Raw genomic sequence first — 22,857 nt, 5'->3', positions numbered from 1 at the left:
TTTTAATTTTAGACATTTACCTAATGACGTCCACTATGGCAGGTGAGCATTTAGTCTCTCTTACCCTTACCTCCTCACTTTAGTCCCTTCACAATTCCCTTCCTTCCTCTATCCTGCCAATCTGGTTATATTATAATTTTTGGTGAAATATTTAGGTTTTACTTTATTTTAACAATGAAATCATTATTCACAACTGGGCCACAAAGTATGTTATGAGATCTCCCCATTTGTACTGTTTTTCCTTGTCTCATATTTTTCTTAATTTTTTTAGGTACTTATTATTAATTCAGAATCAAATTTGTAACAAAGTTAATGAATGGCCTCTGAATACAAACTCATCAGGTAACCAATCAGTTCCCCTTTTTTTTCCCTTAGAGACATTCCTTCTTAAGGTCACTGTCTTGCCAACCTGGACAGTTGCTCTGTAGGTCTGATGCTCAGCTGTCATTCTGTATCTTCCCTTCACCTCCCCACGATGGGTCTTGGTTTATGTACTATGACCAGGTCCCAACGTTCCATGGGATCCTGTTGCCCGAATCTTCCAGGAAAACACAATCTACATCATAGAAAAATGAACCACATGCTGTCACAGGTTTCCTCATTCCCGTGTCATCTTCTTTCTTGATTATTTCCTCATTTTGATAGACATCTTCTCTCAGCTTTCATATGAGAGGGTATACGGGAAAAAAATTTTTTGAGATCCTGCATGTCTGAAAGCTTCTTGAGTCTACCCTTATGTTTGCTTGATACAGTGAGCACGTTTTATGTTCAAAACAATTTTCCCTCAGAATTTTGAGGGGATCACTTGGTGCTGCAGCTGGACATCATTCCAATTCCCAATCCCTTATATGCAACTGGACTTTTCTCTCTGGAAGCTTTTGAGATTTATGATAATGTGCTTTGCTTGGGGTCCCTCCTACTCATTGTGCGAGGTACTCAGGGGGCCTTTTAAATCTGGAAGCCCATGTTCTTCAATTCTGGGGAATTTTCTTGTATATTTCTTTGATAATTTCCCCTCCTTATTGTTTGCTCCAATTGTCCACCTCTTTGCTTTCTGGTCTACTTTCCAGGATAGTTCCTCAACTCTACCCTCAAGATTTTTCTTCTGATTCTTTTTGTTTCTACTATTTATACATTTTTAAATTCCCAAGAGCTCTTCCAATTTTTCAAATCCTCCTTATTAGAGCATTCTGTTCTTACATTATAGATGCCATAACTTCTCTAATTTCTCTGAGGATACTGGTGATCGTTTTTTGAGACTTTTCAACTATGCCTGCACTTTTTTGAGTACTTTTTTTTTTTTTTTTTGGTCTCTGTCATGGCTTAAAAGCCTTAAGCAAATGTCTGGCGACCGTTTACTGTCTGCTCCTCCTTAAGGGACACTGCAAAGCATATCTGGAGTTCTCTGTGCGCAAGGGCAGAACTTGTCAGCAGGTGGGCCTCACTGAAGAATGATCAGATGGGCATGTAGCTCTTTCACTAAAGGACCCACAGGGTCAGTTTTTGCAGGTTTTTCTTTTGAGCTGATGAGTTTCCCCAGAAAGGAATTATCTAATTTTTTGCCTGGGGGTAAAAGCCAGAGTGCCAGCATTCTATGAGAAAAGAAAAGGAAGTGGGATCAGGTTTTCATTGTTCAGCATGTAGACTTTTCCTTAATCCTTGTTTTTTATACAGTGTTTAATCCACAGCCTCATTGGTGCAGGTGATTCTAAATCCAGAGGCTCTATGATTTAGCCTCTCCAGGGTTAATTCTTGTCTTCTATAGAATGGGAGGGGGCAGTCACCCGGGTGGTCAAGCTAGCAAACGGCTTTTAGGATCTAATTGCTTCTTACTTTAACTTTCAACCAATCTCCTTCATTTCAGCTTTCAGAAGTTCTTAGTGCCTCTAAATCCTCCACCTTTTGGGGTTTCTGAGGCTCAGTTCAGCTTGCTTCTTATCGGTGTCCCCTTGTCCTGCAGGCAGTTAGGTTTTAGCTTTTTTCATTCTGATAGTTCAGTTAACAACCATAGAACCGATTCCTATCTTACTGATTTTGTTAAATCTTTCACCTACTGTCCTCTCTGCTCCCCTTCTGCTTTTGTGGTTGTATAGCTTTTTTATTCTTTTACTGTCATTTTAATAGCTTCAATAGGAAGAAGATAAACGTGTCAATCTACCATCTTTAATAGGAAATTCATACTCTTTTCTAGCTTTCTCCATTCACCAAATGTATAACGAACATCTTTCCACATCAAAGGAATGTTACAGTGTTACTCTTGATGGCTGGCTAATACTCCATTTTGTGACTACGCCACAATTTATTCAATCAACATCTGATTGCTAGACATCTAAGGTGTTCTCCCTCTCTTTTTTGTTATTAAAAATTCCACTGTGATGAAGATCCTTACAACTTAATCATTTGCATAGATCCATAATTATATCTTTAAGTCCTGTCAGAGTCCTAGAAGTGGCCTAGTCAAATGGTATGTACATTTCTAAGGTTTTCTGATACTTATCTGAGCAACTTACTGTTCAAAATAAGTAATGTCCTTGTCAGGTTAAAACTCACACAGACAAAGACAAACACCACTAAATTTTAATCATCAATCTGGTAAGGATTTGGTTGGGGAAAAGTTTGAAACTGGTAGCAAATGAGGTTCCATACATCCACTGATTTCAATAACTCTTGTCACTATATCCCTATTACTTGGGATAATAAAGAACTGACTGTATAAAATGATTGACCTAAGAAATAAAAACAGGCAATTGGTTTGTTTTAATATATACATAGATACATGCATATAGAATAACTGCCCCACACATGCACACACAAACACACACTTTAATACTAACCTACTTATAACCATAGCTGTTATCACAGGCTCCCAGCCTGAGTGGAGAACCGTCCTTGTGGCTGGATGTTTGGCAGCTATTATAATCCAGATAGGAGTTAGAGCCAAGAAAAAGACACCAACTAATGGAGGAATGTAGTAATAGGTCTCTAAAATTCAAAAAGAGACAACATTTCAATCTCTCTTATAACCATGTAGCAAATGTATTAAAAGTTTACCAGAAGATATGTTATCAAACATATTCATGCTATATACTTTCTATAAATTTCAAACAAATTGAAAACTATAGATAAGGTAAAAATGTTCAATAATGTAACTGAAAACTAATACATTAATTCAACATTTATTGAAATAGTTATGTGACCTAGATGTGAACAACAGTAATAATAACAAGAATAACAACAGTAAAAAATCTAACGTTACTTGGCTCCTACCATTTGCCAAATATTGTGCTAAATGCTTTATGTTCATTGTCTCACTTAATTGTCCTCACAAGTATGAGGTAGAAACTCATTCCTACCTTATGAAGAAACTGAGGCTTAGGAGCTTAAGAGCACCACTAAGAAATAGCAAGAATTGGGAGAAAATGACATCTGTTTGACACTGAAATTAGTGCTCTTAACGCCAAACTATAAAGTCTAATAGGACATTGTTTTTACCCATCAGGATCTTATAGCACAAGCATTCCATGGAATATTGGCCAATGGATTGATAATAGATATCCTCCTAATTCTGAATAGTGTTCCAATAACCAAAATGAAATTGAAATACTAGGTTTAATAAAGATAAACAGATTTCTTCACTGCAAAAAATTACTCAGAACCTTTAATATGCAAAGACAGAACATAGTATACTATATTAACCAGAGTTTGGCCAGACTACTTCGTTTCACATCTGATGTTACAACTTACCTTGGACGAGAAATTTAACTTCTAAAAAGAAAAACAAATATCGTATATTAACGCATATATGTGGAACCTAGAAAAATGGTACAGATGAACCGGTTTGCAGGGCAGAAACAGAGTCACAGATGTAGAGAACAAACGTATGAACGCCAAGGTGGGGAAAGTGGCAGGGGGGCGGGGGTGGTGTGATGAATTGGGAGATTGGGATTGACATGTACACACTAATATGTATAAAATAGATAACTAATAAGAACCTGCTGTATAAAATAATAAGTAAAATTTTAAAAAAAGAAATTGAACTTCTATAAATTTAAATTTCCTTATCTATAAAATGGTAAAAATTATTATAACTATTTCATGGTGTTATTGTGAGTCTTAAGAGAATTAACACATGTAATTTAACTAGAATAGCACCCAGGCACACAGTTAACATTTACTGAACACTTACTAGCATCATAATCATCATTGCCACTGTTATTAACATCTTTCTATTTGTGACATACTCAGATAACAGAGTGCCAGGATTTTTTTTTATACCTCTCTGCGGTAGATTGTCTTACTTGATCACAATTATTCATTCTCTCCCCATTCTTCTTAATGCTTTTCTATAGAGAGAGTTTAGGAAAGCTTATTGACTTTGGGCTTGGCTACTTGTCTTGCTTTGTAGACATGATGTATGCCATCTCTGAGCAAAATCTGAAATGTGCTTTTGGAAATTACTAGAAGATTTATAAATATATGTAGATAGATAGATAATAAACTGTCTTCAAACACTGACAACTGGTATTGCAGGACTGTGATCCCTGAGAGAGGGGAAAGAAATGAGATAAGCCCTACAATAGCCTGAGCTTTCTGACTAAAAGCACATTCCAGACCACAGCTCAGGAAGGGAGAATTTCAGCAGAGTGAGTCTAAAGCAGCAGGAATTTACAGGGAAGAATACTGGAGAAGAGGAAGCTATTAGAGAGGGAGCTTGCAAACTGAATACCAAGCCATGCATGCACAGGGTGAATTCCACAAGGCTAAGCCAAGACAACTGGGGAGTTGTAAACTAAAAAAATTCCCAGAGTGTACAAAGGGCTAGAAGTCATTTGAGATCTAACCCCCTAGAGAGGAGTGCCTCTTTGAAAACTGAGAACATTCAGCGGAGACCAGAGAAGGGACATTTCTTAGTAGTAGGGCTAGCCCTAGTGTAATGTCTACTCTAGATCTATTCCACAATGCAGAGTACTAGCCACTATACGATCACAGCTAGATCGAGTGCAGTGAAGCTTAAAACCAAGCCCTGCAAGGCTCAAACTAATCCACAAACAGCTGCCTACAAGAACAGAGTCCATGAAAACTATAAGATGCTGATGAAAGAAACTGAAGACGACACAAACAGATGGAAAGATATACTGTTTTCTTGGATTGGAAGAATCAATATTGTTAAAATGACCATGCCACCCAAGGAAATCTACAGATTCAACACAATCCCTATCAAATTACCAATAGCATTTTCCACAGAACTAGAACAAAAAATTTTTAAATTTGTATGGAAACACAAAAGACCCCAAATAGCCAAGGCAATCCTGAGAAAGAAGAATGAAGCTGGAAAAATCAAACTCCCTGACTTCAGACTATCCTACAAAGCTACAGTAATCAAAAAAGTGTGGTTCCAGCACAAAAACAGACATATAGATCAACGGAACAGCATAGAAAGCCCAGAAATAAAACCACGCACTTATGGTCAATTAATCTACAACAAAGGAGGCAAGAATATACAATAGAGAAGAGACAGTCTCTTCAATAAGTGGTGCTGGGAAAACTGGACAGCTACATGTAAAAGAATGAAATTAGAACATTCTCTAACACCACATACAAAAACAAACTCAAATGGATTAAAGACCTAAATGTAAGACTGGATACTATAAATCTCCTAGAGGAAAACATAGGCAGAACACTCTTTGACATAAACTGCAGCAATATTTTTTTGGCTCTGTCTCCTAGAGTAATGGAAACAAAAACAAAAATAAACAAATGGGACCTATTAAACTTAAAAGGTTTTGCACAGCAAAGGACACCATAAACAAAACAAAAAGACAACCCACAGAATGGGAGAAAATATTTGCAAATGATGCGACTGACAAGGGATTAATTTCCAAAATATACAAACAGCTCGTATAGCTTAATATCCAAAAAAACAAACAACCCGACCAAAATATGGTTAGAAGACCTAAATAAAAATTTCTCCAAAGAAGACATACAAATGGCCAACAGGCACATGAAAAGATGCCCAACATCGCTAATTATTAGAGAAATGCAAATCAAAACTACAATGAGTTATCACCTCACACCAGTCAGAATGGCCATCATTAAAAAGTCTACAAATAATAAATGCTGGAGAGGGTGTGGAGAAAAAGGAACCCTCCTACACTGTTGGTGGGAATGTAAATTGGTGCAGCCACTATGGAGAACAGTATGGAGGTTCCTTAAAAAACTAAAAATAGTTACCATATGATCCAGCAATCCCACTCCTGGGCATATATCCAGAGAAAACCATAATTCGAACAGGTACATGCACCCTCAATGTTCACTGCAGCACTATTTACAATAGTCAAGACATGGAATCAACCTAAATGTCCATCAACAGATGAATGGATAAAGAAGATATGCAATGGAATATTACTCAACCATAAAAAAGAGTGAAATAATGTCATTTGCAGCAACATGGATGGATCTAGAGATTATCATACTAAGTGAAGTAAGTCAGAGAAAGACAAATATCATACTGTATCACTTATATGTGGAATCTAAAAAAATGATACAAATGAGCTTATTTACAAAACATAAATAGACTCACAGGCACAGGAAACAAACTTATGGTTACCAGAGGGGATGGAGGGGGGAGGGGTGGGGGGGACGGGGGGGAGAGATAAATTAGGAGTTTGGGATTAACATATACACACTATTATATATAAAACAGGTAAACAACAAAGACCTACTGTGTAGCACTGGGAACTATACTCAATATCTTGTAATAACCTATAATGGAAAAGAATCTGAAAAAGAGCATATATATATATATATGTATGTATATGTACAACTGAATCACTTTGCTGAACACTTGAAACTAACACAACATTGTAAATTAACTATACTTCAATTTTTTAAAAAAGCAAAAAGAAGAACAAATACTCTGTAAGGAAAAAAACAGTAAAGCACTTAACATTACATTCACAATGTCTAACATCCAACCAAAAATTATTTTTAAGAGTTTGAAATTATATTTGGTTGCATTTATAAACTTAGTTAAATACCCTGAAATAGTCTATTTACTTTAGACATTTCACTTATCTCACAAAAGTTTCCTAGTACTTAAAGTAATCTTTCTAAATCTAATAAATTATATGTACAAATACGGTTAGTCTTATGTTTTCATAAATATTCATACAATGTATAGAAATGTGATAAGATTTCTATTTAACAATCACAAGAATAAATTAATTACATAATTATTACTTTTAAAATGGACATGTTACTGTAATGGGCTAAGTAACAAGTATATTTAAAAATGTGTACTGCCTCTTTAGCATAAAATCATTCATACCATAAATTTGATTCTCAAATATTTTTATACTTAGTTCTAAATCTCCCTAGGGTTAAAAGTTGCCTACCCATTCCTGAAACAGTTGCATCATCCCAAGACATTTTTGGTAATATCATTTTAGCTGATCGAGCTTTTATTATTGTCAGACATCTCAGCCAGGACACTCCTGCATTTTTCTCAAGGACTCTAATACATATTTTGTATGGTAGGGAATTCATAAGTTAAACACAGAGTTGATCTCACAGTCTTTGTAGCCTACAGCCTTAGATTTAAGTTAAATGTTACTAAATTTTTCTGACATCTCACAAAATTCTTCAACTGTTATTCACACCCTTCTCTTGGACTGACTTTTATATTTTATCAATTTAACATATTTAAAGATCTCCTCACCTATGATTGAGATGTTTAAATTAGATAGAAACTCAATTTTTTTCAAATCAGGTAGGAACAATTACTATAAATATTAAAATAATACCCAAACAAATTTTACACTCATGGCTTTAGCTAGATTTGCCATCACATCTTCAAAATAATTATGCTAACAAAATTCATTTAAATATTTCCTTCCATTTAAAGGGACATGACTAGTGCTACATATAGAGTCATTTTCTCCATAGCTTTTCAAAAGATGAAAAAACTTTTATTGGACGGATTTCCAGTTCTCCTTGCTAAACCATTAGAGAGGGATAAATACCATTCCAATTAGGAAGCATTCTTACCTCCTAAAACAACTAAGGTTACCAACAATCTCTTTATAGACTCAAACAGCAAACTAAAAGCATTAAAACCCACTAAACACAACTGAAAAGAACTATTCTGCTAGGTTGTCTTAGTATTTCATCTTCAGGTCAAGAGAGGAGCACCATGCCAAGCTTTTAATTTATTCTCAACATCACATCTCTGGAAGGACATCTTAAGTTGAAGAAAACACTCACCATCCTAACTCCGGAATAATTGCCCTGAATTGTCAGAGGGGGAAAAATTTCTCAGGAAAGAAATAAAAAATAATGAGTGTGCAGTTCCTCAAAAAGTTATCATATCATCTAGAAATTCCACTCCTAGGTATATACCAATAGAATTGAAAACATATGTTCACACAAAAACATGTACAACAATGTTCAAAGCAGCATTATTCGTAATAGCCAAAAAGTGGGTGTAATCCAAATGTCCAACTAATGGTAAATGGATAAACAAAATGTGATATATCCATACAATGGAATATTATTCAGCCATATTATTAACCCATACAATGAAATATTATTCAGTACTGCATGGTATTCATTACTGATTTATGCTAAAGCATGAACCTTGAAAACATACTAATTGAAGGAAACCGGATATAAAAGGTCACATATTGTATGATTCTATTTTTTGAAATGTCTAAAATAGGCAAATCCATAAAGACAGAAACTAGATTAGTGGTTGCCAGTGCTGGGGGGAGGGTGGAATGGGGAGTGACTGCTAAAGTTTCTTTCTGGGGTGATGAAAATGTTCTGGAATGAGATAACAGGTTTCACAATCTTATAACTATGCCAAAACTACTGAACTGTACACTTTTAAAAAGTGAATTGTATGATATAATTGAATTATAGCTCAATTTTTAAAAGTTCCAACAATGAAAAAAAAGGAGGGGGTACTATATTCTTTAAAAATGTCAACGTTATAAAAGATAAAGAACATACATATATTCATACAGACAGATGGACAGAATAAAAGATAAAGTAAATGGGGTAAAATGTTAACGTTTGGTGAACATGGGTACAGGGTATACAGGGTTTTTTGTACTATTTTATTTTTGCAACTATTCTATAAGTTTAAAATTATCTCCAAATAAAATTTTTTAACATGAAAAAAAAAGAATGGGAAAACCATGGTAAAATCGAAATATCTAAAATGATTTACTGCAAATGTATTGTATTTCAATTTCCTGCAAATCTAACATGCTCACTCCCACCAAATTAAATCATATGTTTAATTGTATAGGACCCTCTTACCTTTTCCCTGGCTAAATTCTAATCCAATAGTTAGGTGGAAATTACAAATATACAAAAAGGGAAAGGTGCTAAAATATTCCTCTTTTTAGGATATATTGGTGTTTTATAGATAATTAAAGAATTACTTTTAGAAAACCACTAATGACACAATCAGTAAGAGAAACTGGTTGATTAAAAGCCAACCATGAACTTCTGCATTAATATCAAAACCTAAAAGTGTCTGCCCTCTAAATCAAATACATTTAAATGACCCTAGTCAAAATAATATTTTGTATTAATTTCTGGGTATATCATCTTGTGTAATGTGGTAGGCTGAATAATGGTCCTCAAAGACATCCACATCCTAATCTCTAGAACCAGGGAATGTTACCTTATATGCCAAAAGGGGCTTTGCAGATGTGATTAAGTCAAGGGTTTTGAAATAGGGAGATTATCCTGGATTATTTGAGTGAGCCCTAAAGTAATCACAGGTGTGTACTTATAGGCAGGAAGTAGACAGGAATTTGACTACAGAAGACAAAATAATGTGACCACAGAAGCAGAGATCAGTAATGTGGCTGCAAGCCAAGGAATGCTAGCGGCTACCAGAAAATGAAACAAGTTAAGGAACGATTCCCCCTGAAACCTCCAGAAGGAACAAGCCCTGCTGACACCTTCATTTTAGCCCTGAATAACAAACTCATCTTGGACTTTGACCTCTAGAACTGTACGAAAATTAATTACTGTTGTTTTAAGCCACAAGGTTGTGGTAATTTGTTACAACAGCAATGGAAACGAATACAGGACTATAGATAAAACTGTAGAATTTTAAACCTAATAAATGTGTACCTCAGTACTGATTCCATGATATAGGTAAACTACAGAAAGGTAAGGATTAACACAGCTAAAGTGGTTCAAATTGCTATGATTCCACTTAACTGTGAAACATAACTGCCATCTTTTTGATTCATGGCTTTCACATTTATCTAGATTGTTGGTGGCATTTTGTAACTGCTGTTACATAATTTCATTAATAGCATTCATTATTTTCACCCTAAATTCTTCTGAAATATGTAGCTGCTATGAGTGACATTTTTATATATTAGCTGTTTGTGTGCAAACAAGAAAGCAATGGGCATGGAAAGTTGTAAACACTTTTTAAAATGCCCTTTATAATAACCATCAGAATTTCCTCACTAGACTGACCTTCTAGGAATCACTCTAAACTGAGATCATACGGTGCAACAGAACTCTGTAGAAGAGCGACATGCACGATAATTTTACATTCTACTTACATCACCACATCAAGGCAGTGATACTCTAGAATGTTTTGTAAATAACCAGATGGCATCCCTGTTAGTCTCCACAGGACCCAAGTAACAATCTGAGGCCGACTGTTATTGCTCTTAGAGCTTATTGCTTCTTAGGCCATCTTTTTAAAGTTAACCTTGAGGAATGAGACATGAATCAACATTTTGCTTCTCAGATCTTGCCTAAAGAGAGAAAAGCTGATAATTTTTCAAATCAGTATATATCATGTACATACAAGAATTACATAGCCATGTAGTTATAAATAATTGAAAAAGAGTCTTTAAAATCCTCTTAAAATTATGCATACAAGAAAAAGAAAAGGCAACAATCATTGTGTACAGGTATTTCAGTTACTGGCCCAACGTTAGATCCTTTTAATAGCTTTTAAAAATTACTACATGTTTAAAGATTACCATATGGATGAATAAATGCCTTTATATTTTCTCTGCAAGTCATACCTAAGCATATCATAATCTAGAGCTTAGATTACTCTCTAAACTGACTTTCTATTTCCTCTTCTATTTTCTTTTTTTTTAAGATTTTTTTTTGATATGGACCATTTTTTTCTTTAAAGTCTTTATTGAATTTGTTCGAATATTGCTTCTGTTTTATGTTTTGGTTTTTTGGCCGTGAGGCATGTGGGATCTTAGCTCCCCAACCAGGGATCGAACCTGTGTCCCCTGCATTGGAAGGTGGAGTCTTAACCACTGGACTACCAAGGAAGTCCCTCCTCTTCTATTTTCATTTGAAATAGATTTTTTCTAGCCACATGTTGCCATTTTAATTTTTTTATGGTGATACTAATTTCTAGATACTTTCTGCTAAGGCAGTATACGCTATTTTCCTAATACTATGTCCTCATTGAAAGGATCATTTTTTCATTACAATCTATTATGTTATTGGACAGGTACTGTGGCAAAGTCATTTAGAGGGATAACTATCCTTCATTTTCCATACATATACCACTTCCTGAATAATTTCTATTCACATTAATTGGATAGCTTTCAAAAGGAATAAAACATTTGGTGAAGTGCTATTTATTTAACATCCACTATGTATATGGCACTATGGGGTCAACAAAACAAATAAATAAAATAAAGACACAGTTTTGTCCTCAAGAGGCTTATACCATCATAAGGGAAGATACTACACTTACTTAAAAAGCTATATAATGACTGGCCAAATATAAAGAATGACTTAAGAGAAGTGTCAATAAAGTGCTATAGGAATTCAGAGGAGAAAAAGATTACCTAAGATTAGGGAAATTTATGAATTTAGTTTTGAAAAATGAGGATTCTGACTGGCCTTCAGGGAGGAGGGGAATGACATAAGAAAGAAAAGACAAAAATCACAGGTGGCGTATGAGAGTCAGTAAATGGCTGAGTTTGGCTGGAGTACAAGAAAGGAAAGAGGTATAAGAAAGGGAGGAGCAGGCAGGAGCTTGAGGAGGTAAGACTCCAGGAGGCCTGAACACCAAGTTAAAACTTTAACTTTGTTCACTAAGCAATAAAGACTTCCTCAGGGTGACTACAAAAATAAAGTCAGTAACAGTAAACAAAGCTTTGTTTATTTTGTCTTTTTTTGGAGAACTGGAGAGGTGAGAAGGGGGGAAATTCCATATTTACTTCAGATATCAGAAATCAGCACGTTTTATCAGGAGTGAAAGAAAGGTAACACACTGAATGAATGTAGAGCGAGCCTCAGTACTTGCACCGAAGCTAACAGAACGCCAGCGGAGCTGTTTGAAGTCATTTCTGAATATCCAAAACTCTAAGTGAGGAGTTAAGTGAGACTTTTCTCAATGTCCAATTCTTTGAGAGCCACGTAATTCATGGTCTCTATTTATAACCAAAGCATATGGCTGCCATGAAATCCTCTTTTTATCTCTAAAGACAGCTAAGTATTTCCAATATAGTTCAGGAATTGAACTCCGCCTCCGAGAGCTAGGCATCCCACTCAGCAGGATGAATGGGATCTTGGAATTTAAATATGCCCATTCCTAATCTCTGTGTTCAGAATACCTCCAATAAGAGGCTTCCAACTGCTCGTCCTATGAGGCCCCCTAGTGCTCAAAATGCAAACACTTTATTGTAGAAATCCAAAACTGGCACTTCAGAAACACCTTTAAATTAACTGTGGAATCAATCAGTAGCCCATTAAAAAATATAATTTTAGGGAAACAAATGATACAGACGAAATGTAAAAGATCCTGTTTTAATTAGTTCACCTTGAATTACTTTGAGTCAACTTTCAGAAGACAAGTAAAGGCCTAGAAAAGGCTAAGCAATATTTAATAATAAAATTATTTTACAAAACTATGGTCTCATTACACTTCACTTTCTAAATTTCCTGATCTAGTTAAACTACTAATATATCATCTATAACACTCAAAATATCGAAAGCTTTAGAGAATAACACATTATGCTAAGTCTTTTATAAGGAGTTTATCACTTGTGTAATTTTTAAAAATAAATTCCTCAGAAGTTGATTTATCTTATGGAATATCATAATAGTTAGTCTGTATCATTATAACAATTGTCATATTTATTATGATAACATTCTTCAACTGGTGGAGACACCCTGGTATTTGGCAGGCAACTGACATCATGGTAATTTAAGTACCCAAGTCTGCAAATAATACACTTTTCTTTTTTATGGGAACAAGATCTTACATTTGGGCCATTGATCATTTATTGTCTTCTACCTTACTTCAAGTAGACACATCTTAGCTTCTAAGTGAGAATTTTCTTTTAACATACATATCAAGTCTTAATGAGTATTGTTTTTATGTCATTAAATAATTTATGGTAATTTTATATACTACATGAAATTTCTCTTGATATCTCCAAAAGTAGTAGAAAATGACTGCCTTTGACAGGTTAGAGCCCTTTCTTTAGTTCAAAAACATTTATCTGAGACTCTTACTTCTACAAACCAAATATACTTTAGATTTATTCTAAAGTATACCGTAAATCTCTCTAGAATCCATGAAAATATATGAGGATATGTGAATAAATGTTTGCTTCTGCCTTGGCTTATAAACTCTCTCTCTCTTTCTCTCTGTCTCTGTCTCTCTCTTTTTTTTTTTTTGTATTACTGTGGGTTTCTATTTTCTTTTAATTTTTTAAAAATGTGGCATCAAAAAAAATGAAACTACAACCAACTTTTAGCGCTTAACCTATGCTCACAAATCATATACAGCTACATTGACAATAGCCACACAGTATAAATTTGCATTAAAACAATCCATTACATTCTATAAATACCCTATTACTATTACCAGGAATCACATACATAAGATGACTCCAAATTCACACAGCATTCAGGCTCATTTTCATGGTGATTTTTGGTTGTTAGTATTAATTGCCACGTTGGTTTCTGAAAGGGGGAAAAATCACTAAATTTCAAACTCAACCATAACCTTATGTTTTGAGATAACAGTGCAACACACGTATCAGAATCCCGTGGGTTGACCCATCAGTAGCTACACATTCAGAGGAAATTTTGAGATAACAGTGCAACACACGTATCAGAATCCCGTGGGTTGACCCATCAGTAGCTACACATTCAGAGGAAACGGCAGAATTCATAGACTATGACAGATCTGTAGTTCAACCTTCCTACCAACAGTGGGTAACACACATAACCTTTATGATCCTCAGTTTTCTCATCTGAAATTAGAAATGATAATCCTTATCTTTTAGAGTTTTAAACTCTTTAAGAAGAGAAAAATATGTGAGAACCACAACACATAGTAGGTGTACAACAAGTAACAGTTATTGTTCTAATCAGCCTCAACTACAGTTCTAACACAGATGAAGGCCACCACGGAGTCATGACATTGCTGCAACAATATTTATTTAAAGAGACTCTGAATAATGCATTATAGTTAATTTCAAGTCAACTTACCAAGACAGGAGTACAAACCCTGACTTATCCAAGCTAATATGGCAAGAGTTATAAGGTCGCCAAAACTAGCAGCAATGGGTGTAGCAACATTATCGGGATTTATCCCAGTCTTCTTTGAACCAACGATAACCCCAACCATTATTATTCCTAGAAAAAAATAAAGCTCATTACTTTTTCTGCTATAATTTAAAGAAAATCAATCCCCCGAAAAATTGAAATACATAGGCTAGACAAACAGTGTGTCACTTCCGGTTAGACTGCTTAGATAAGCTGACTAAAGCAAACAAAACATTTTACTTGAATGCTTTGGCAAAATGTCTTTCAACAAATTCCAAGTGGGGATCACAAAAGATACGAGAAGTTCAATGTTGCATTTAGAGACCTGAAGAGCTACTGTAAAATAACATTAAAGTTCCAAATTTAGTAACATGCATGTCTTAGATGTAATGTATTCATGTGTATCAAAGCCAAAGATTATATTTTAACCCTCAAATAAAGTATGAAAATGTCAAAGAAAGGTGAGTCATATTTAAGGACTTCCCTGGTGGCACAGTGGTTAAGAATCCGCCTGCCAACGCAGGAGACACGGGTTCGAGCCCTGGTCTGGGAAGATCCCACATGCCGTGGAGCAACTAAGCCCGTGCGCCACAACTACTGAGCCTGCGCTCTGGAGCCTGCGAGCGACAACTACTGAAGCTGGCACACCTAGAGCCCGTGCTCCGCAGCAAGAGAAGCCACCACAATGAGAAGCCTGCGCACCGCAACGAAGATCCAACGCAGCCAAAAATTAATAAATAAATAAAAAATAAATAAAAACGTGAGTCATATTTATACACATAGCAATTGGGAAGAAGGGCAACAAAACCAGATTTGTTTACATAGTGGTAGCCAGAAATGCTTGCTTCATTTTATTATTAAAAAGTGTTGAAGTATTAAGAAGAGGGAAGTAATTAAATTTTGAACACTGGAGGCCAGAATACAAGAAGCAGTCTTTGTAAAGGATATTCTTTAAACCCCAAGTTGCTGTCTATGAACCTATAACAACAGAAGATGAAAATGTGACTGTGTACTTATACTTTTAAATTCTTATATTCTTGAATACAGAAATGGGAGAAAAATGATAGCATTACAGCCATACCCAATTGTATAGATTTTCTCATGCCAACACATTAAGAGTATGCAGGGCAGAGAAAATTTAAGATTAGTTCATTTATGTGCTAACCATAAATCAATATGGAAGCCTAAATATGGCTACAGACAAAAACCAGAATCTCACTGCATTTTTAGACTGAAAATGACTCTAAATGATTTTATTCTAACATACTCACTTTATAGATAATAAAACTGAGGTCCTAGGAGTAGGTTTAAATTCTTGCATAAGGTCACATAGCTTGTAAGTAACAGTGTTTTTTCTACAACCCCGTAAAGGCAAATTGAAAGTAGAATTTTTGTTCAATGTCTCACGTCTTATATTCTGGAGGCTTTTTCAATCTATGGACTTACCTTTCCCATAATATCATTGTAAACAGAAAAAAACAATAGCAGGAAAAAAACTTAAACGCATTATACAATAATCAATAAGTGATCATATAAATTTTTTTTTCAAAACCAGCACATTTAAAGATCAATGTGGAGAGTTCTCCTATGAAAGAATGCTGTCTATAACTTTTCAGCTGAAAACAAATATTTTGCCATCATGGACCAGTGGAAAGAGCTGGGAGGCAGGAAATGGGTTTTAATTATGATTTTTCTGTGAGCAAGCTGATGAAATCGGACAAGTCACCTTACCTAAGTCAGTTTTCTCACCTACAAAAGGTGGTCACTAGTATCTGCTCTACATATATAAAGGTCAAGTTATCATAAAATTAGAACACTATTAAAAGTAAGAAGGCTAACAAATATATATATATATATTTTTTTAAATTTATATTTATTTTTGGCTGTGTCGGGTCTTCGTTTCTGTGCGAGGGCTTTCTCTAGTTGCGGCAAGCAGGGGCCACTCTTCATCGCGGTGCGCGGGCCTCTCACTGTCGCGGCCTCTCTTGTTGCGGAGCACAGGCTCCAGACGCGCAGGCTCGGTAGTTGTGGCTCACGGGCCTAGTTGCTCCGCGGCATGTGGGATCTTCCCGGACCAGGGCTCGAACCCGTGTCCCCTGCATTGGCAGGCAGATTCTCAACCGCTGCGCCACCAGGGAAGCCCACAAATATATTTTTAAAATCTGAATTTTTATGGTTTTAAAAATCCTAGGCAATACAAATACTTGTTAGTCTGAAAAGTTTTAAACAATTCTTTCTAAATGAAACAATATTAGAGAGAAAACAGAAGCAAATGAGCCTAAAGAAACAGAGTGCTAATGCTTTAACACTTTTTTTTTTTTTTTTTTACCAGAAATTAGTTTTCCAATAGCATAACTTCACTATGCTTTCACCAGTGTTAACATCATTTAATTCTAGTAATTCTATATAAAGACAAGAAACTACCCCTGGTACAATTTAAGTACTAAAATAAAATGCTTGAAAATATTTTGGTAGTCAGGTCTTAATTTTAATAAGAGTTTCTAAATTACCAGAACCTAGCCCAAAAAGTTAGCTTTGTTGTATGATCACCTGACAGTAGAGTGTTCCATTTTTAACCTTGCTGGTGATCTAAAATAAGATGACAATTATAAAATAAAAATTACCAAGACTTTATGATTACTGTTCCATAATAAGCTAGTTCTCTAGTGTAAAGTTGATATTAATAAATCAATATAAAGAATGATATCCCAACTAAAAAAATTATAATGCAGTTAAACGTTAAAACCTTCTGGCTCTTTAACATTCTATAGCCAACAATATGCTGTGTTAAGCATATGGTTATACTTGTATTGCCACAGAAGCAGTAAAGGAATTTTTTTGAAATCTGAAACTTTAAAAAATTTTAACAGAGGGACTGCTTTTTTTTTTTTAATTAATTAATTAATTTATTTTTGGCTGCGTTGGGTCTTCGTTGCTGCGCGTGGGCTTTCTCTAGTTGCGGCGAGCGGGTGCTACTCTTCGTTGCGGTGCGCGGGCTTCTCATTGCGGTGGCTTCTCTTGTTGAGGAGCACGGGCTCTAGGCCCGCGGGCTTCAGTAGCTGTGGCGCACGGGCTCTAGAGCACAGGCTCAGTAGTTGTGGCGCATGGGCTTAGTTGCTCCGCAGCATGTGGGATCTTCCCGGACCAGGGCTCGAACCTGTGTCCCCTGTATTGGCAGGCGGATTCTTAACCACTGTGCCACCAGGGAAACCCAGAGGGACTGCTTTTAAAACTCAGAATTCCTGGAATACTTGTTACTCAAATGACAAGCTGGTAAATGCTCTGCATGATTTCCAGACAGGAGATTCTCAATTAATCTAAATTACAGAAACAAATGAATATCTAGACTATTTTCCTGATGTTGTCTGGGAGCTGTACCAGGGGACCTAAAGCTGGGACACAACCTCAGAAAGCTTGCTCTATACTAAGGATCACGCATGTATAATATATATAAATATATCTGAAATAATCTATTTTAAAAGTTTGTAGATAACTTTTCTCTGTTTTTTATAATGAACAAGTACCATTTAAATAAAAATAGTTAACATGGAAAATAAATAATTAGAAAGTAAAATATTATAGAGTAGACATTTATAAATTTACTTACCCTGCAGAAGAGATGCAATGAAGGCAGTTGCTACACTGCTAGAGCACAAAAGTATGGAATGATCAAGATAGTATTTTCCCTCTGGAATCCAGCCCAATATAATTGCTGCCACAGCTGCTAGAAAGCCAACTACTGTTGCTTGAACCTTAAAAAATTTTAATAAAATCCAACAGAATTATTCATTTTGAAAATGCATTTTTTATTTTATGACGTAAATATGCATACAAGGAGTCAGAATAAAGTATTATATATGGTAATTGAGCTGCCTTACCTTTTGAAGAAGCTACTGTATTTTAGTTTTACTATTCCCTAAGGTGATGGGTTCTCAAAGTGCCCTGATCTGGCAGCAGTAGGTATGGAATGGGATCTAGGAATCAAGTTTTAACAAGCACCCCAAGTGACTTTGATGGTGTAACCCACAGATCACCTTAAAAAATACCAATCTTAAGACTGAAAAGTACCCAATCCACATAACTGAAGTCTGACTCTAGACACAGTATTGGCAAAAGATTGGATTCTACAATCAAATGGTAAGAGTTTGATTCCTAGCTATACCACTTAATCTTGTGGCAAGCTATTTAAATTTATTCATCCAACAAGCATTAATTTAGGATCTACTATGTACAAGGCGCTATGCTTAGTGTTGGGCTACAACAGTGGTCAAAATAGATTTATTTCCTACCCTCACAGAGCTCTTGGTCAATGCGAGAGACAGACATTAAAAAACAACCTCACAAATAGTCACAATCGTGATTAGTGCTATAAAAACCTTAGCTCCTAATCTGAAAAATGATAATGATAATACTGAACATGAAAGGGTTATTTTGATATTTAAATGAATTACATAAATGTATAAAGTACTTCCTACAGTGGTAGCACAAAGCAACCCTCAGGAAAAAAAAAAAAAAAAAAGGCAACTACTCTTAGAATCCTATTAGTCGAATGCTAGAACTAAAAGAAACCCTGAAGGAATCTCCAGTTCACTGATTCTTAACTGTGTTTGTGTCATGGACTCCTTTGACAATTTGGCAAAAATTTTATAGATTCTTCCCACCACGAAAACATGGATGCATTCAATATTTTGAGTAGAACTTCTGGGTGCTTAGACTCTCTGAAGCCAATCCATGTACTGGAATCCAGGGCTCCAGGTGAAAAACCCAAGTAGTCTGATCTTGTCATAGAGTAAATTAATGGAAAAGCCTGGGCCAGCAAGTACAGATATCCTAGAGTCCAGCCCCACATCTTTCATTACAGCAGATTCAGAGCTGAGAGTCAAGCTGTAAGCACCATTATGGTTGTACCAGTTGCTAAGATACTTCAGCATTCTCTTACTGGTTAGTAAATAATATGGTATGTAAAAGAAATAAAATTAATTAATAATTTAAATTCTAGCACTGTGATTCCAAGGTTTTTCTTAGAAACAAAATAGAGTGCTTTTACTTCTTGGAAATGAAATACAGAGCTAGGGAGCCTATGTAAGACTTACAGCATATGCGCACGCACACACACACACACACACCTGAGATAAATAAGTCCTATTCTGTAAACCTGCAAAGGAAATGCCCAATTGTACCCAAGAGAAGAGCAGAGTCTGGGTTAAGGAGTAGCTGGGGAGGTTAACAGGAGCCATAAATACATGTAAGCGCAGGGCACATCCCTCCTGGTGAGGTAATGATTCTTCAGTGGGATTGGGAACTTTGCTTTATTTGACAATTTATGGACAGGTTGACGTGGCCACTGTGTACAATTGTGAAGAAATCTGTGACAGATCATCTGCTTGGGATCCCATTTAATAGTCAGAAGAACACACCCCAGCTAATGCCAGCATAAGCCTCCTCTGCCCTTTCCATCGCTCCCCACCTCTACCCTCCATAACTAGCCTCTAGTCGAAGGAACACGGCTAACCCATCCCACGCCCCTCCCCACGCCATCTACTCCCTCACAAGCTTTAGCGGATAAAGCTTGAGAGATAGCACAACCGCCACCCTCCACCTGACCTTGTTTTCTTCTCCCCTCTGCTTCTCTCCACAGGTAACTGGGCTCCAACCAGTTGCTGCCTCATTGGCTGGTACTGACTATGTCCCGATGGGCCCGGAGTGAATATTTAGATAGGAGCTCTTCAGATACTGAAAGAAGTTAGCAATCCCAGGAGTGAATATTTTGTGGACAGAAAGAGTTGAGCTAGAGATCAATTGGTTCAAAGAGGGATGAGCTCAGTTAGTGTAGCCAGGGGAAATGATTCAGAAGGAACCATTGCTTCAGTGGTTTGGAAGTCATTTGAGAGTTCAGTTTTTGTTGAGTAGAAGCAATGGCTAAATAAATGAAGGTATAGCCTTAGATAGAATGTTATGAACAATCAAAATTAAAGAATTACATTTCACATAACAACAAGGATGAATTTTAGGAACTTAATATATGTGAGTACCTCGCACAATGAGTAGGAGGGCCCCCAAGGGGTCCCAAGGGACCCCTGTTTCTCATGCATCCTTGGTGGAGTGAGACAAAGACACAGACTTCAGGCTGTGGCAACTAGGATCAGTGAATCCCCGGTCATCATTGGCTCCCATCCTGACCAACAGTTGTGGGGAGAGAGGATGACAAGGGAAGGGTGGAGATTAACAGTGAAAGGAAAAATTAAAAGCAGAGATGGAAAATTATTAGAATAATTTGATGAATAATTTATAGTACAATTCATATAACTTAGTAAGAGTTTATGGTATTTAAAGAAAAAAATGGAATATATTTTCAAATTTTAATTTATATATTAATTTATAGTTGTCTACTGGTTGTTAGATATTTTGGTTATTACTCCAGCATAGATTCCTACAGTTTTGAGCTGAAAAGGACCATGCACGTCTCTAGTGCAATACTGTGGAAAGTAAGAGGAAAATTAAGCACAGAAAGGTTAAGTCAACAAAGGTTATATAGCTAGTTAATGTCAGAGCTGAGATTAGATACCAGATTTTCTTATTTCTAACCCTGTGATCTTAGAAGCAGTTGCACAGATATTTTATTAAACCCTATATTCGAAAATTTCCTTTATTTCTTTGTCTTTGAACATTACATGAAATAAATTGTTTGCCACCATGTTCTCAACATTATGTCCTAGTTGACCTAACATTAAAATTAGTGAGCATTTCCTAAGCTCGCACTTGCTAAAGAGGTGCTAGGGGGCTGCAGTCTTCTGTCTTGGGGATAGGAGAGGGTGGTGGGAGAGAAAGAGATATTCCCCTGAGATTAGAAAGAACTGTAGGTAATCTATATATAATTCATGTATATGTAATTGACAATTTAGTGTGCTCATTTACATTAACACTGATAACATTAACAAATTAAGGAAAATTCAGCTTAAACAAACATCTTACCATAATATATTTAAAAAGTTAAGTTTAATTAAATAGAGGAATTACTTTTAAAAAAATCAAAGTAGACATTCACAGAAAGACAAGATGAAAAGGCAGAAGGCTATATACCAGATGAAGGAACAAGATAAAACCCCAGAAAAACAACTAAATGAAGTGGAGATAGGCAACCTTCCAGTAAAAGAATTCAGAATAATGATAGTGAAGATGATCCAGGACCTCGGAATAAGAATGGAGGCAAAGATCGAGAAGATGCAAGAAATGTTTAACAAAGACCTAGAAGAATTAAAGAACAAACAAACAGAGATGAACAATACAATAACTGAAATGAAAAATACACTAGAAGGAATCAACAGCAGAATAACTGAGGCAGAAGAACGGATAAGTGACCTGGAAGACAGAATGGTGGAATTCACTGCTGCGGAACAGACTAAAGAAAAAAGAATGAAAAGAAATGAAGACAGCCTAAGAGACCTCTGGGACAACATTAAACGCAACAACATTCGCATTATAGGGGTCCCAGAAGGAGAAGAGAGAGAGAAAGGACCCGAGAAAATATTTGAAGAGATTATAGTTGAAAACTTCCCTAACATGGGAAAGGAAATAGCCACCCAAATCCAGGAAGCGCAGCGAGTCCCATACAGGATAAACCCAAGGAGAAACACGCTGAGACACATAGTAATCAAATTGGCAAACATTAAAGACAAAGAAAAATTATTGAAAGCAGCAAGGGAAAAACGACAAATAACATACAAGAGAACTCCCATAAGGTTAACAGCTGATTTCTCAGCAGAAACTCTACAAGCCAGAAGGGAGTGGCATGATATACTTAAAGTGATGAAAGGGAAGAACCTACAACCAAGATTACTCTACCCGGCAAGGATCTCATTCAGATTTGACGGAGAAATCAAAAGCTTTACAGACAAGCAAAAGCTAAGAGAATTCAGCACCACCAAACCAGCTCTACAACAAGTGCTAAAGGAACTTCTCTAAGTGGGAAACACAAGAGAAGAAAAGGACCTACAAAAACAAACCCAAAACAATTAAGAAAATGGTCATAGGAACATACATATCGATAATTACCTTAAACGTGAATGGATTAAATGCTCCAACCAAAAGACACAGGCTTGCTGAATGGATACAAAAACAAGACCCATATATATGCTGTCTACAAGAGACCCACTTCAGACCTAGGGACACATACAGACTGAAAGTGAGGGGATGGAAAAAGATATTCCATGCAAATGGAAATCAAAAGAAAGCTGGAGTAGCTATACTCATATCAGATAAAATAAACTTTAAAATAAAGAA

The 22,857-nt window shown here is 35.9% G+C and overlaps 1 protein-coding gene across 1 annotated transcript in view; it reads right to left on the bottom strand.

The window, feature by feature from the left end:
- SLC41A2 (solute carrier family 41 member 2) overlaps positions 1 to 22,857 on the bottom strand; it is a 108,279-nt gene that overhangs the window by 47,098 nt on the left and 38,324 nt on the right. Inside the window, exons 4-6 of the mRNA XM_061205101.1 lie at positions 18,185 to 18,329; positions 14,521 to 14,667; positions 2,835 to 2,982 (exon numbers count right to left, since the gene is read on the bottom strand). Of these exons, the coding sequence (XP_061061084.1) occupies positions 2,835 to 2,982; positions 14,521 to 14,667; positions 18,185 to 18,329 (440 nt within the window). The remainder of the gene's footprint in view (positions 1 to 2,834; positions 2,983 to 14,520; positions 14,668 to 18,184; positions 18,330 to 22,857) is intronic.

The sequence above is a fragment of the Eubalaena glacialis genome, chromosome 11 (genome assembly GCF_028564815.1).
Source record: "Eubalaena glacialis isolate mEubGla1 chromosome 11, mEubGla1.1.hap2.+ XY, whole genome shotgun sequence".
Taxonomy (NCBI): Eukaryota; Metazoa; Chordata; class Mammalia; order Artiodactyla; family Balaenidae; genus Eubalaena; species Eubalaena glacialis.
This window is presented reverse-complemented; position numbering and strand designations above follow the sequence as displayed.